We start from the raw sequence: 12,743 nt of genomic DNA, 5'->3' as shown, positions 1-12,743 counted from the left end.
CCGAAGAGGGAGGAGAGCCCCAAGGGGACCCCGGGGAAAGGAAGCCACCACGCTACAAGGGCTGCAGCACCCACAGGCAGGTACCCACCCCACCATAGAGCTCGTGTAGCGAATCCACACTCGTTTTGCAAGACAGAAGTTTGCTGAGTGTTTTGCTCGTCTTGCAAAACACTCGCAAACTGAGGTTCCACTGTATTTTATTTTTTTATTTTAAGTTGTTTTCAGGCACTCAAGCTTTTTTCCCAATCTGTCCTAGTGGACTCACAATCAACCTAATGTACCTGGGGCAAAGGAGGATTAAGTGACTTGCCCAGAGTCACAAAGAGCAGTGGGGGGATTTGAACCCACAACCTCAGAGCGCTAAGCAAATCTAATAGCATGCATCTCAAAAGGGGGCGTGGCCACTGGAGGGACATGGGTGGATTAGGGGCATTCACTAAAGATGCACGCAATGTTACGGAATAACAGGGATCGCACCTAACTTGTGCGTCGGAATTTACACTGGGTTTCAGTTGGTGCAAATCCTCACGCGCAAGGTTTGGCACAGAAATTAGCTCTACGTGCTATTCTGTAAACCGCGCACAACTCGGAGCGCCATTTATAGAATAGCACTCTATGAAAATTTAAGGAGGGGGTTCCCCAATCAGAGTGCCATTTACTGAATCTAGTCTATAGCTTGTAAATACAAGATGGTCATGCACATGAGTGAGCGTGAGTGGTCATGCACATGAGTGAGCGTGAGGATTTACACCATTTACGCATGTCGCTTACAGGCTAGATCTATGGCTGGTATAACTGCAGGCATGTAAATATGAGATATGACTAGTAGTAGTACCAGGTTACAATTTTATTGTCCAATGAAATGTGAGCACCCAGATGCCATTATAGGATAGGCCCTGACCACTCATCCTTGGAGTGCCTCAATGGAGACACCAGTTAAAGAATTGCCCATATACAGTACAATGAATCAGACAAGTCCCAGGCAGTGACTAGTAAGGTCTGCCCCAGGTGGCATGTTGGTGGCGGCACCGGCACCCCTCCTCCTCTCTGCCCCCCCGCCTCTTCCCACTCGTTCCCTCGGTACGCGCATGCCCCCCCCTTCCCTTCTCCGTACTTCTAGTTGTTCACCACCGCAGGCAACAACTTCAAGCGTTGCTCCTCACAACCGTGTCGTCTCTCCCACATCATTTCCGGGTGCCGCGCATAGGAAGTGATGTCATAGGGAGAGCCGACAGGGTCACGAGGGAGCACGTTGAAGTCCTGGCCGCTTGCGGCGGCGAACAACTAGAGGAACGGGGGGGGGGAAGAGAAGAGGTTTGCGTGCGTGGCAGGGGGGATCGGGGGAAGGAAAAGGGGGTGGAGATGAGGGCAGGGACTACGCCACTGGTGCCAGGGGGCCCTTTTATTAAGCTGCAGTAAAAAGTCCGCCTGTCCAGCAGTAGCCTTTCTACCTTCCTTTTGCCTCCCCCCGTCCAGCAGCACCTCTTCCCTGCTCCCCCCTGTCCATCAATACCTGTCCAGCAGCACCCCTTCCCTGCTCCCCCATCCAACAGTAGCCCTTCTACCTTCGTTTTACCTCCCCCCCTGTTCAGCAGCAAGTCTTCTCCCTTCCTTTTATCTATCCCCCTGTCCAGCAGCACCCCTTCCTTGCTCCGCCTGTCCAGCAGTAGCCCTTCTTCCTTCCTTTTACCTCCCCCTGTCCAGCAACACCCATTCACTGCTCCCCCATCCAACAGTAGCCCTTCTACCTTCATTTTACCATGCCCTTCCGTGGGTCTTTCCTGCATGCTAAGGATGTTTTAACCGCAGCCAGAAAAGGGTCAATTTTCTGTTTTTGAATTAATGGCCATGCATTAATATTACCATCAATCTTAGAATCGTACCCCTTCGTTTACAAAGCGGCACTAGCATTTTTAGCGCCGGCCGTGGCAGTAAGAACTCCGACGCTCATAGAATTCCTAAAAGGTCTGTACAATCACATCGTTCTGTTGGATAATAAAATGCATTTTAGACTGTCCACTGCTGTGTGATCGAAATCTTTTCCTCAAGACTCTTGTATTTGCCTTGCTTTCCCCGTAGTAGAGGCCATTTGGGCTTTTTTTCTTCAGTGCGTTCAGATGTTTACCGAAATACCCAGTTATTAAAAGTGAAGTTTTGGAATTAGGTGCTACATCCCCCCCCCCCCCTCCCCTCGTTTTATGAAGCCGTGTTAGCATTTTTTTATTGCTCGCCACGGTGGTAAAAAAAAAACTCCGACGCTGGCGATAAAAAAATGCTAACATGGCTTCTTAAAAAGGGGATTTATTCTTAGGCGTGCTAGCCGTTATATCGCACGCTAAACGCTAACGCGTCCATAGACTATAATGGACGCGTTAGAGTTTAGTGCGCGCTAAAATGTCTAGCATGCCTTAGTAAAGGGACCCCTTTGTTTCCCTTGCAACTGTTAGGTTACACAGCAAAGGCACGCAGTATATATTTTTTCACTCTTAATGGGAAAAAGTTTTGCAGAAACATAGCAAGTCATAGATTTAGGGTTGCGGGATTTGAAGGGTTCTGTAATTGAATTTGATCTCATAAGAATTGCCGCTGCTGAGTCAGACCAGTAGTCCATCGTACCCAGCAGGCCACTCACGCAGTGGCCCTTTGGTCAAAGACCAGTGCTCTAAATGAGTCCAGCCTCACCTCCATACGTTCTGGTTTAGCAGGAACTTGTCTAACTTTGTCTTGAGTCCCTGGAGGGTGTTTTCTCCTATAACAGCCTCTGGAAGAGCGTTCCACTCTCTGGGTGAAGAAGAACGTCCTTACATTTGTACGGAATCTATCCCCTTTTAACTTTAGAGAGTGCCCTCTCGTTCTCGCTACCTTGGAGAGGGTGAACAACCTGTCCTTATCTCCTTTGTCTTGAATCCCTGAAGGGTGTTTTCCCCTATGACAGACTCTGGAAGAGCGTTCCAGTTTTCCACCACTCTCTGGGTGAAGAAGAACTTCCTTACGTTTGTACGGAATCTATCCCCTTTCAACTTTAGAGTGCCCTCTCGTTCTCTCTACCTTGGAGAGGGTGAACAACCTGTCTTTATCTACTAAGTCTATTCCCTTCATTATCTTGAATGTTTCGATCATGCCCCCTCTCAGTCTCCTCTTTTCAAGGGAGAAGAGGCCCAGTTTCTCTAATCTCTCACTGTACGGCAAATCCTCCAGCCCCTTAACCATTTTAGTCGCTCTTCTCTGGACCCTTTCGAGTAGTACTGTGTCCTTTTTCATGTACGGCAACTAGTACTGGACGCAGTACTCCAGGTGAGGGCGCACCATGGCCCGGTACAACAGCATGATAACCTTCTCCAATCTGTTCGTGATCCCCTTCTTTATCATTCCTAGTATTCTTTTCGCCGCCGCAGCCACACATTGCACAGACAGCTTCATCGACTTGTCGATCAGAACTCCCAAGTCTCTTTCCTGGGAGTTCTCTCCAAGTACCGCCCCAGACATCCTGTATTCGTGTATGAGATTTTTGTTACCGACATGCATCACTTTTCACTTGTCCACATTGAACCTCATTTGCCATGTCGATGCCCATTTCTCGAGCTTTATTATGTCACTTTGTAGATCTTCACAATCCCCATGTGTCTTCACTACTCTGAATAACTTCGTATCGTCTGCAAATTTAATCACCTCACTCGTCGTACCAGTGTTCAAATCGTTTATAAAGATGTTGAAAAGCACGGGTCCAAGTATCGAGCCCTGCGGCACCCCACTGGTGACGCTCTTCCAGTCTGAGTATTGTCCATTTACCCCCACTCTCTGTTTCCTATCCTCCAGTCAGTTTTTAATCTACATGAGTATTTCACCCTCGATTCCATGGCTAACAATTTTCCAAAGTAGTCGTTTCATGCGGAACCTTGTCGAACGCCTTCTGAAAATCCAGATATACAATGTCGACCAGGTCGCCCTTGTCTATCCGCCTGTTTACTCTGTTGAAGAAGTGCAGCAAGTTCGTCAAACAGGTCCTCATCGGATCGTGTCCATAAAGGTGATCAATGATGTGGTCCTTTATCAGCGCCTCTACCATCTTTCCCGGTACTGAAGTAATTGGTGTTGTTAATTGAAAGCACCATTAAAAGCCAAGTAAAACACAATGTAAGAAAATTAATTAGCTGGTAGGCGCCTATCTCAGGAGGTGCCTACCATCTCATAGTAAGCGTCTAAACTAAGGCACTTACATGGCAAGTAGGTGTGATTAGGGGCAGGATTTGGGTGTGGATTGAGTTAGGTGCCGGTATTCATGGGGCTACCAGATGTCTGGATTTCCATGACTATGTCCTACTTTTCGAAGACATGTCCAGGGGTCTGCACGGCTTTTCAAAACCCAGCGCTTTTTCCGTCGGAGACCGCCGGAAGAGGAAGCAGCGCAGGCGCAGGGCTCACAGAAGGGCCGGGACCGCCAAGAGGAAGCAGCAGGACACCGGTAGGAGCGTCTACATGATTGGGGGGGGTCGGGAGACTGTGGGGGTGCGAGCGGTCCTTCAGGGTGGGGGTGCGGGTGGGAGTGCGTGCGAGCGGTCCTTCGGGTTGGGGGGGTGGGTGCGTGCGAGCAGTCCTTCGGGGTGGGGGTGCGAGCGGTCCTGCGGGGGGGTGAATCGGACGTCGGGGGGGCATCAGGCTTTCAGGGTGGGGACAGGACTTCAAGGGGGAGAGGAGAGTCGGGCGGCGACGGGAGAGTCAGGGCAGCATGCGCGGTATCCGGGTGTGCGCGGTATACAAAATTTTTTTTACATATTTTCGGTTTCCCGCGCGCAATACCCGTGTGCGTGTTTTACACGGGTGCGCGTTATCTATGTGAAAATACGGTAATTTAATTTTAAACCGCTTAGTCTATGGACATGTTAGCTTTTAGCGCTTGCTAAATCGGCTAGCTCGCCTTAGTAAAAGGACCCTTCTGCGATTTGAAACTTGACTTTGGTGTTCCTACGCAGACTGTCAATAGCAACTCTTTCATCAGTCTTTTCTATATTTTTGTTTTATTTTAAAGTGAAACATTTTCTGTAGTTAGTTCTGGCCACGCACCCCTCCTCCCTAATCATTTTAATCTTCTCGAAACCTTTTGATTGCTTGGGCTTCACCGTTCAAGAAAATCCTTACGTTTACGTTAAAAAATTCTGTCTTTCGTCCTGTTTCGCACTTCCAAAGGTGCTCTAGCCATAACTTAAGAGATTTGTTCTTTTCCTTTCTTCTCTTTCCGAGAAGTTCGTTTGCGAGCGCTTTCGGGAGAAGCTATGGAGAGCTTGGCTGAGCAGACGGGAAACCAGTGCCTGAACTTGGTGTTCCCATGGAGATCTCTCCCGTTTAGAAGCTGTTCACACAAGCAAGATGAGAGTCGTCACCGGTTTGCACATACTGCATAATGTCAGCTTCTTGGAAAGAGGCAGAACAGTACATAGCAAGGAAAAAAAATACATGAAAAAAAAACAACACCCACAAGCAGTATGTGCTCCTAAAAGTACAATTTGTAGATACAGTGAATATTAGTTCGGTTTATCACCATTTAATAGAGGTTGGAGGAGAAAATAAGAACATAAGAGATGCCATATTGGGGCAGACCGAAGATCAATAAAGCCTGGTATCCTATTTCCTTCAGTAGCTAACTCAGGTCACAAGATTAAAACAGATGTTATGCTGCGTATCCTAGGAACAAGCCATGGATTTCCCCCCAGTCCATCTTAATAAAGGCTTATGGACTTTTGTTTTAGGAACTTAGCCAAGCCCTTTTTTTAAACCCTGCTAAGCTAATTGCTTTTACCACATTCTCCGGCAATGAATTCCAGAGTTTAATGACATGTTGAGTGAAGAAATATTTTCTCCACTTTGTTTTAAATCTACTACTTAGTAACTTTATCGCATGCCCCCCTAGTCCTAGTATTTTTGGAAACAGTAAACAAGTGATTCACATCTACCCTTTCCCCTCTATCATATCTCCCCTAAGCTATTTCTTCCCCAAGCTCAAGAGCCCTAGCTGCTTTAGTCTTTCCTCATTGAGAATTCATCCCATCCCCTTTATCATTTTCGTTTCCCTTCTCTGCATCTTTTCTAATTCCGCTATATCTCTTTTGAGTTGTGGTGAGTGGTGACCTGACTTGCACACAGTATTTGAGGTAAAGTCTCTCCATGGCATGACATAGTAGAATTATAACATTCTTATTTTGTTTCCCATTCCTTTCCTGATAATTCTTAACATTCTATTTGCTTTCCTAGCTCCCACTGCACACTGACCTGAAGATTTCAATATATCCTCAATGATGACACCTAGTTCACTTAGGTATAGTTTTGGGTTCTTCTTTCCCACATACATCACTTTGTACTTGCTCATATTAAACATCATCTGCCATTTTGATGATAAACGCTGGATTGTAAAGATAAATTACAAATTGCTAACAATAGCTCTGCAAGTTCATTTTTCAATTCCATCAGTATTCTGGGATGTATACCATCCGGTCCAGGCAATTTGCTATTTTTCAGTTTGTCATATTGCCTCATCTTCCAATGTTTCAGTTTCTCTGACTCATCAGCATTGAATACCTTTTCTGGCACTGGTATCTCCCCCACATCTTCCTTAGTGAAGACTAAATCAGAGAATACCCTTCTCCTCCACTGCCAACTCCACACTCCGTCCCCTTCTTCCTTGCTGCGTCGTATGCTTGGAACAGGCTGCCTGAATCAGTACGTTGTGCCCCTTCTCTAGCAGTATTCAAATCCAAACTATAAGCCAACTTTTTGGAAAGCTGCTTTCAACTCTTAACTCCCACTCATGACTCAGATACCTATACTCATTGTATCATTTCTTCTACCAGAATCTCCCCAACCTCGAGATGTCTGTAAATTCAATTGTAAGCTCTTCTGAGCAGGGACCATCTATTGAATGTTAAATGTACAGTGCTGCGTACGCCTTTCAGCGTTATAGAAATGATAAATAGTAGTAATCTGTCTGCTTTAGTCTTTGTCTTCCCTGAGTGCCCCTTTTACCCCTTGGTCATTTAGCAGTCGAACTAGCTCTTTTCCTAGCTTCTTGAATTTAATATAACTATAAAAGTTTTTATGATGTGTGTTTTACCTGCAACTTTATCTCCTTTTCAAGATCTCTCTTTGCCTTCCTTATCAGCGCCTGGTATTTTACTTATGCAGTTTCCTATTATTTTCAGTCAGATCCTTCTTCCACTTTCTGACGGAAGCTCTGATAGCGTCCTTCACCTCACTTGTTAACCACGCTGGCTGCTATTGGGTGACTTACACAAGAGACACATTTGCTGTGTTCACTTGGCTGGATGCTGTCCCTTTGATGAACACTGGAGTATAATTGGAATATAACCTGTGAATTCTGGGGTACAGTGACGCACAGGTTTTCTCAGGGCTCCTATGTCCGCCCTCAGTGAGAAGTACATTGGAGAAACTCCACCATGATAAGACAAAGAATACCAAGAAGCTTAAGATGTTTGGGGTGTGGGGTTTGGCCATCTCCAGAAAACTAATTATCTCTCTTTAGAATTTCATATTGAGATGGCAGTCAAGTTAAATTAAAAACTAAAAATAATAGCACAAACGAGTTGGTGTGTTAGTCCAATCCAAAAAGGTTTGGATTATTTTTATTTGTATGCAAAGCACATTCTTCTCTCAATGGGTTGTTTATTTCCTGTACTCCCACTGGATAACAGCTCTTCAAGAATGCTATACTGTAGTGTCTTTCTCAAACTGGCAAAGTCTGAAAACAAAACAAATATACTGTACTAGTCTTTAAGCCCGTTACATTAACAGGTGCTAGAATAGATGTCTGTCTGTCTCTCTTTCTTTCTGTCTCTCTCTTTCCTCGGCTATCCACCACCACCCCTTGCCTGCTCCGCCTGTCCAGCAGTAGCCCTTCTACCTTCCTTTTGCCTCCCCCTGTCCAGCAGCACCTCTTCCCTGCTCCCCCCTGTCCATCAATACCTGTCCAGCAGCACCCCTTCCCTGCTCCCCCATCCAACAGTAGCCCTTCTACCTTCGTTTTACCTCCCCCCTGTTCAGCAGCAAGTCTTCTCCCTTCCTTTTATCTCTCCCCCTGTCCAGCAGCACCCCTTCCTTGCTCCGCCTGTCCAGCAGTAGCCCTTCTTCCTTCCTTTTACCTCCCCCTGTCCAGCAACACCCATTCACTGCTCCCCCATCCAACAGTAGCTCTTCTACCTTCGTTTTACCTCCCTCCTGTTCAACAGAAAGTCTTCTCCCTTCCGTTTACCTCTCCCCCTGTCCAGCAGCACCCCTTCCTTGCTCCCCCTGTCCTGTAGTACCCCTTCTCCTTTCCCTGCTCCCCCTGTCCAGCATCCGCTAGTCCAGGCAGCCTCGGGGCTTTTGCTAGGCCGGCCCACCTCGCATTATCGAAGTGGGCCGGCCTAGCAAATGCCCCGCAGCTGCAAGATGAAATCGCAGCTGCTGCATTTGCTGGTCTGGGGGTGAGAAGAGGCAGCGCAGGAAGTCAGCTGGCATCGGAGATCGGGGCAGAAGGCATGCAGTGCGCATGTGCAGCATGGAAGCACACATCACAGCGGCAGGGATCACGGCATCGTAAGTGCACATGTGCACTTAGGGTTTTATTATAGAGGATTATTAGGCCCAAGGCAGGGACTGCTTTAGTGATTAAGACATTTCTTTCAGCTCCTCACAGGCCACAGAAGATGGAAATAAATGCTTATGTGTACTCAAAACTCTATCTGGGAACTCACCACAGCAGATGATAAATAGACCCTAGTCGATGAGGCTTGGGTTCAGCATCTGCTTCAGAAGTGGGAGTAAAATCCAACACAGTGAGGGCAGTTTTATAAACGGATGCTAATTTTTGTACTCCAAAAATTCATGTGAATGATTAGTGTGGCTGTTTCTATGTTTTTTATAAATTTGTTTTACCAACCAAGACTTCTTGGCGGTTTACAGTATATTAAAAGGGTATAACTTAAAATATTATTAATAGTACAAAATTAGTAAGAAAAAAAGATTAGAAAAAAAGTAATCATGAATACAAAAAACAAACAACAACACAAGCAAATTAGTAACAACAAGAACAATGTAAGGAAATTCTTCTTTACGGAGAGGGTGGTGGATGCCTGGAATGCGCTCCCGGAAGAGGTGGTGGAGAGGAAAACGGTGACAGAGTTCAAAGAAGCGTGGGATGAACACAGAGGATCTAGAATCAGAAAATAAAAGTAAATATTGAAGAACTAAGGCTAGAACTTGGCAGACTTGCACGATCTGTGTCCGTATATGGCCGTTTGGGGGAGGATGGGCTGGAGTGAGCTTTGACGGAGACTTCAGTAGTTGGAACCTAAGAACAGTACCGGGCAGAGCTTTGGATTCTTGCCCATTCGTGTCTTTATCTGCTATCATCTACAATGTTACTAAGACAAAGTTACTAAAAAATAAACTGGATCAAAAGGAAATAAGGTAGAACTACATGACTGAAAGGAAAGACAGTGCAGGAAAATGCAGATATCTGCCTGAATACATTTCTGTAAATGTGCATATCTTACATAGCACGTAGTTGACAAGTAGGTGGGTGGGTCTCAAACTTATAGAATGCTATAAATTGGGGGCCTGATTCTATATAATCTGGCTAGTACAGCACTATAAAAGTTAGACATAATGAATAGAATCACGCTTAGCACTGCTTAAATGGAATTTGGCTTCGCTAGGTGTCCTAATTTTCAGTACACTCAATTTATACCAAGGTTTTCTTCGCCTAAATACCTGCACCTAAGTCACATAAAAGTGCCCATCTCGAAACACGCACATGATTCCTCCCGAACCACACCCACTTTTGGCAGTTTGAGTGAAGTTTAAGAGTAGATGTTTCTGCTTTAAGGTTCTATTCGGTCCAGCCCCAAATGCATAACCGACCTTTTCTCTTTGTCAACCAACAGACATAGGAGAAGCTCAACCTTGAATTTTGTTTCTCCACCGGTTAGAGCAGTGGTCTCCAACTCCACCCCTTTGCAGGGCCACATTTTAGATTTGTAGGTAGTTGGAGGGCCTCAGAAAAAAAATAGTTAATGTCTTATTAAAGAAATGGGAATTTTGCATGAGGTAAAACTCTATAGTTTATAAATAATCTTTCCTTTTGGCTAAGTCTTAATAATAATATTGTCATTTATAGCTAAAGAGACATACGACCAAGAAACTGTTTTATTTTACTTTTGTGATTATGAGAAACATACTGAGGGCCTCAAAATAGTACCTAACGGGCCGCATGTGGCCTCCGGGCCGCGAGTTTGAGTCCACTGGGTTAGAGGATGTAAATTTTAAAAACATCACCAACATCTTTTCTCTTATCAAGCAGCATTATGGGGTAATGATCTGAAACAATTACTTACGCTTGCCAATACTTACGAGGAATTGAGGAGACACCTAAAAACATATCTGGTCCTAAAGTACGTAGGAAGCTGATTTGCATAATCTCTCCCATAAAAACTGATCTCTAGAGCTGCCAGTCACTAGATTTTAACTATGTTAGTTCTGCTCAATCTGCAGCATTTCTAATCATTGTAAACCGCACAGAACTTCACAGTCCTGCGGTGTATAAACTGTTATTATTATTAAAGGATAGTGAGTCAATCGCTGTTGGCCGATTCGGGGCCGATTTTAAAACAGCGATTGATTCACTATCAAGTTTGCATGCAAACTCCGACTCAAAAGTGATCGAGTCAGGGCAGACCCTGGCAGTAGTGACAGGAGAAGCACTCTACTGTCACCGATGTCAGGGCTTCTGCGTCAGCACCCCCTCACAGCCACCGTCTTCCCATCCCAGCCCACCTTCGGTACCTTTACATATAGCAGGAGGGATGGCCAGTCCCTCCTGCCATCGACCCCCCTCTCCTCCCCTGCATGCCCAGGACCGGCTGAACACCTGATTGTGTTTCCTGTTTAGATTTGTAGAGAGGCAGGTTATAAATAATTTTACATACTGTATATTATGATATCGCAATGTACGTGTATGATTTCTTTTTCCTTTCTGTTTGCATTTTATAAAAATTAATAAAATTTATTTTTTTTTTTTGGTGGGGGGGGGAAATAAATAAATAAAATACACGTGGTGTCATCGCGTCGATGTCCATGCACATCAGCCACCACGTTTAGTGTGCCGCGGCTTTGGAAAGTTTGCCAGACACTGCTTTGGTTGTACCACAGAAAGGCAGTATACCAAGTCCATGATCCTTTACCCTTTCACTGGCCCTGCTCTCAAACTCTCAATCCCAATCACGTAGGTGCTAAGAGAAAGCTACCTGGAACAATTGCGTCAGATGGCATACAAAACAAACATTTCTGCAGGCACGACTCTTAATCTTTAATCAGGACTCCTGCTTCTCTCTGTCAGAAGTGGCATCTGAGCAGGAAGCACTCTGCGAGAAAACACATTCCGTTTCAAGATTGGGGAGATAACACCATATGTAATCACAGCCGCTGCCAGCCAGCAAGGAACAAGGCTTGGTACTGAGAGGAAAACTGCTTTCTTCCCCGCTGAATGAGTGGAAAGACAGAGGGAGCTAACAGATGCTGCAGCAGGAAACCTTTAATTGAGAAGCTACGGGATTTAGGTTTGCCATCCTATCTAAATGCTCCATTACTGGACCTGGTTGTCTGCATCGGTTCATGGGTGCACTGAAATGGCCTCAGACAAGCTGTGCGGCTCTCTCAGGTAGCAACAGGAGTTATATGTCGTCTGCGGCTGTCTTCCGCTGTCAAGAGTACAAGGGAGCTATTTAAAGATACCAAAAAGCAATGGCTGCTTAGTAAAATATTCATTCGAGATGGAATAATGCGTACTACAGAACAGGTGTGCATTTCATTTATGGACTTTTAGATTTAATTACTTATTGTCCAAAGCTGTTCAGCTACACACACGAGGGATTATCAACAGAGAATGACAAGGGGCAAATTTTTTTCCCGTCCCCACAGGAATTCATTTTCCCTTCCTGTCCCGGCCCCATTCCTGCAAACGTCACTTTAAAATCATAAGTGTTCAAGACTTGTGCGGTTAAGGCAGAGTTTACAGGAATGGTGCAGAGATAGGGACCGTGATAAAACTCACGGTCACAGGATGGGGAAATTGAGTTCCTACGTCCCCGTGTCATTCTCTACATTGCGCCACTCTAGAAATCAAAATATAGTAAAAGTGAGCCAAGTATAGGACAATCCAGCCATTGTGACATCACTGATGAGGTTGGCTCTTAGGCATTGGTGGAATGAGGCATTATGATGTCACAATCCCAGCTCTGGTTATCAGAGGCTGAAATTTTTCACACTATTTATTCATTTTTCTATATAAATTCAATTTAAACAGGTATTCAATTTTCTATACTGTTCTTCCAAGTAGAGAATGGCACGGGGACACATTTTTCGCCATCCCCGCAGGAACTCATTTTTCCGTCCCATTCCAGCGAGTTCTTTTCCTGTCTCTGCCCCATTCCTGCAAGCTCTGTCCTCGTCTGCACAGGCCTCAAACACTTTAAAATCATAAGTGTTTGAGATTTCTGCAGTTAAGGCAGAGCCTACAGGACAGGGACTACAAGAACGAGAAGGCATTGGGATAAATTAAGAGGAGACAGATTCAGAACCAATGCTAGAAGTTCTTCTTCACCCAGAGGGTAGTAGACACCTGGAATGCGCTTCCAGAGGGTGTGGTAGGACAGAGTACGGCATTGGGTTTCAAGAAAAGATTAGATGTTTTCCTGAAG

The 12,743-nt window shown here is 45.4% G+C and overlaps 2 protein-coding genes across 20 annotated transcripts in view; one reads left to right on the top strand and one right to left on the bottom strand.

The window, feature by feature from the left end:
* The window catches only part of LOC117351126, a 690,625-nt gene that overhangs the window by 579,060 nt on the left and 98,822 nt on the right, over positions 1-12,743 (bottom strand). The gene's annotated exons all lie outside the window — the stretch shown is intronic.
* FAM107A (family with sequence similarity 107 member A) overlaps positions 1-12,743 on the top strand; it is a 129,051-nt gene that overhangs the window by 77,148 nt on the left and 39,160 nt on the right. The window contains exon 1 of one of the 4 annotated variants that reach the window (XM_033925980.1): positions 11,512-11,704. The exons of 2 other annotated variants lie outside the window; for them this stretch is intronic. In XM_033925980.1, the coding sequence (XP_033781871.1) occupies positions 11,659-11,704 (46 nt within the window). In that variant the 5' untranslated portion in view covers positions 11,512-11,658. One more of the 4 variants, XM_033925981.1, reaches the window with a different exon arrangement.

The sequence above is a fragment of the Geotrypetes seraphini genome, chromosome 17 (genome assembly GCF_902459505.1).
Source record: "Geotrypetes seraphini chromosome 17, aGeoSer1.1, whole genome shotgun sequence".
NCBI classification, from domain to species: domain Eukaryota; kingdom Metazoa; phylum Chordata; class Amphibia; order Gymnophiona; family Dermophiidae; genus Geotrypetes; species Geotrypetes seraphini.
The sequence above is the reverse complement of the archived record's forward strand: the minus strand, read 5'-3'. Positions and strand labels throughout refer to the sequence as shown.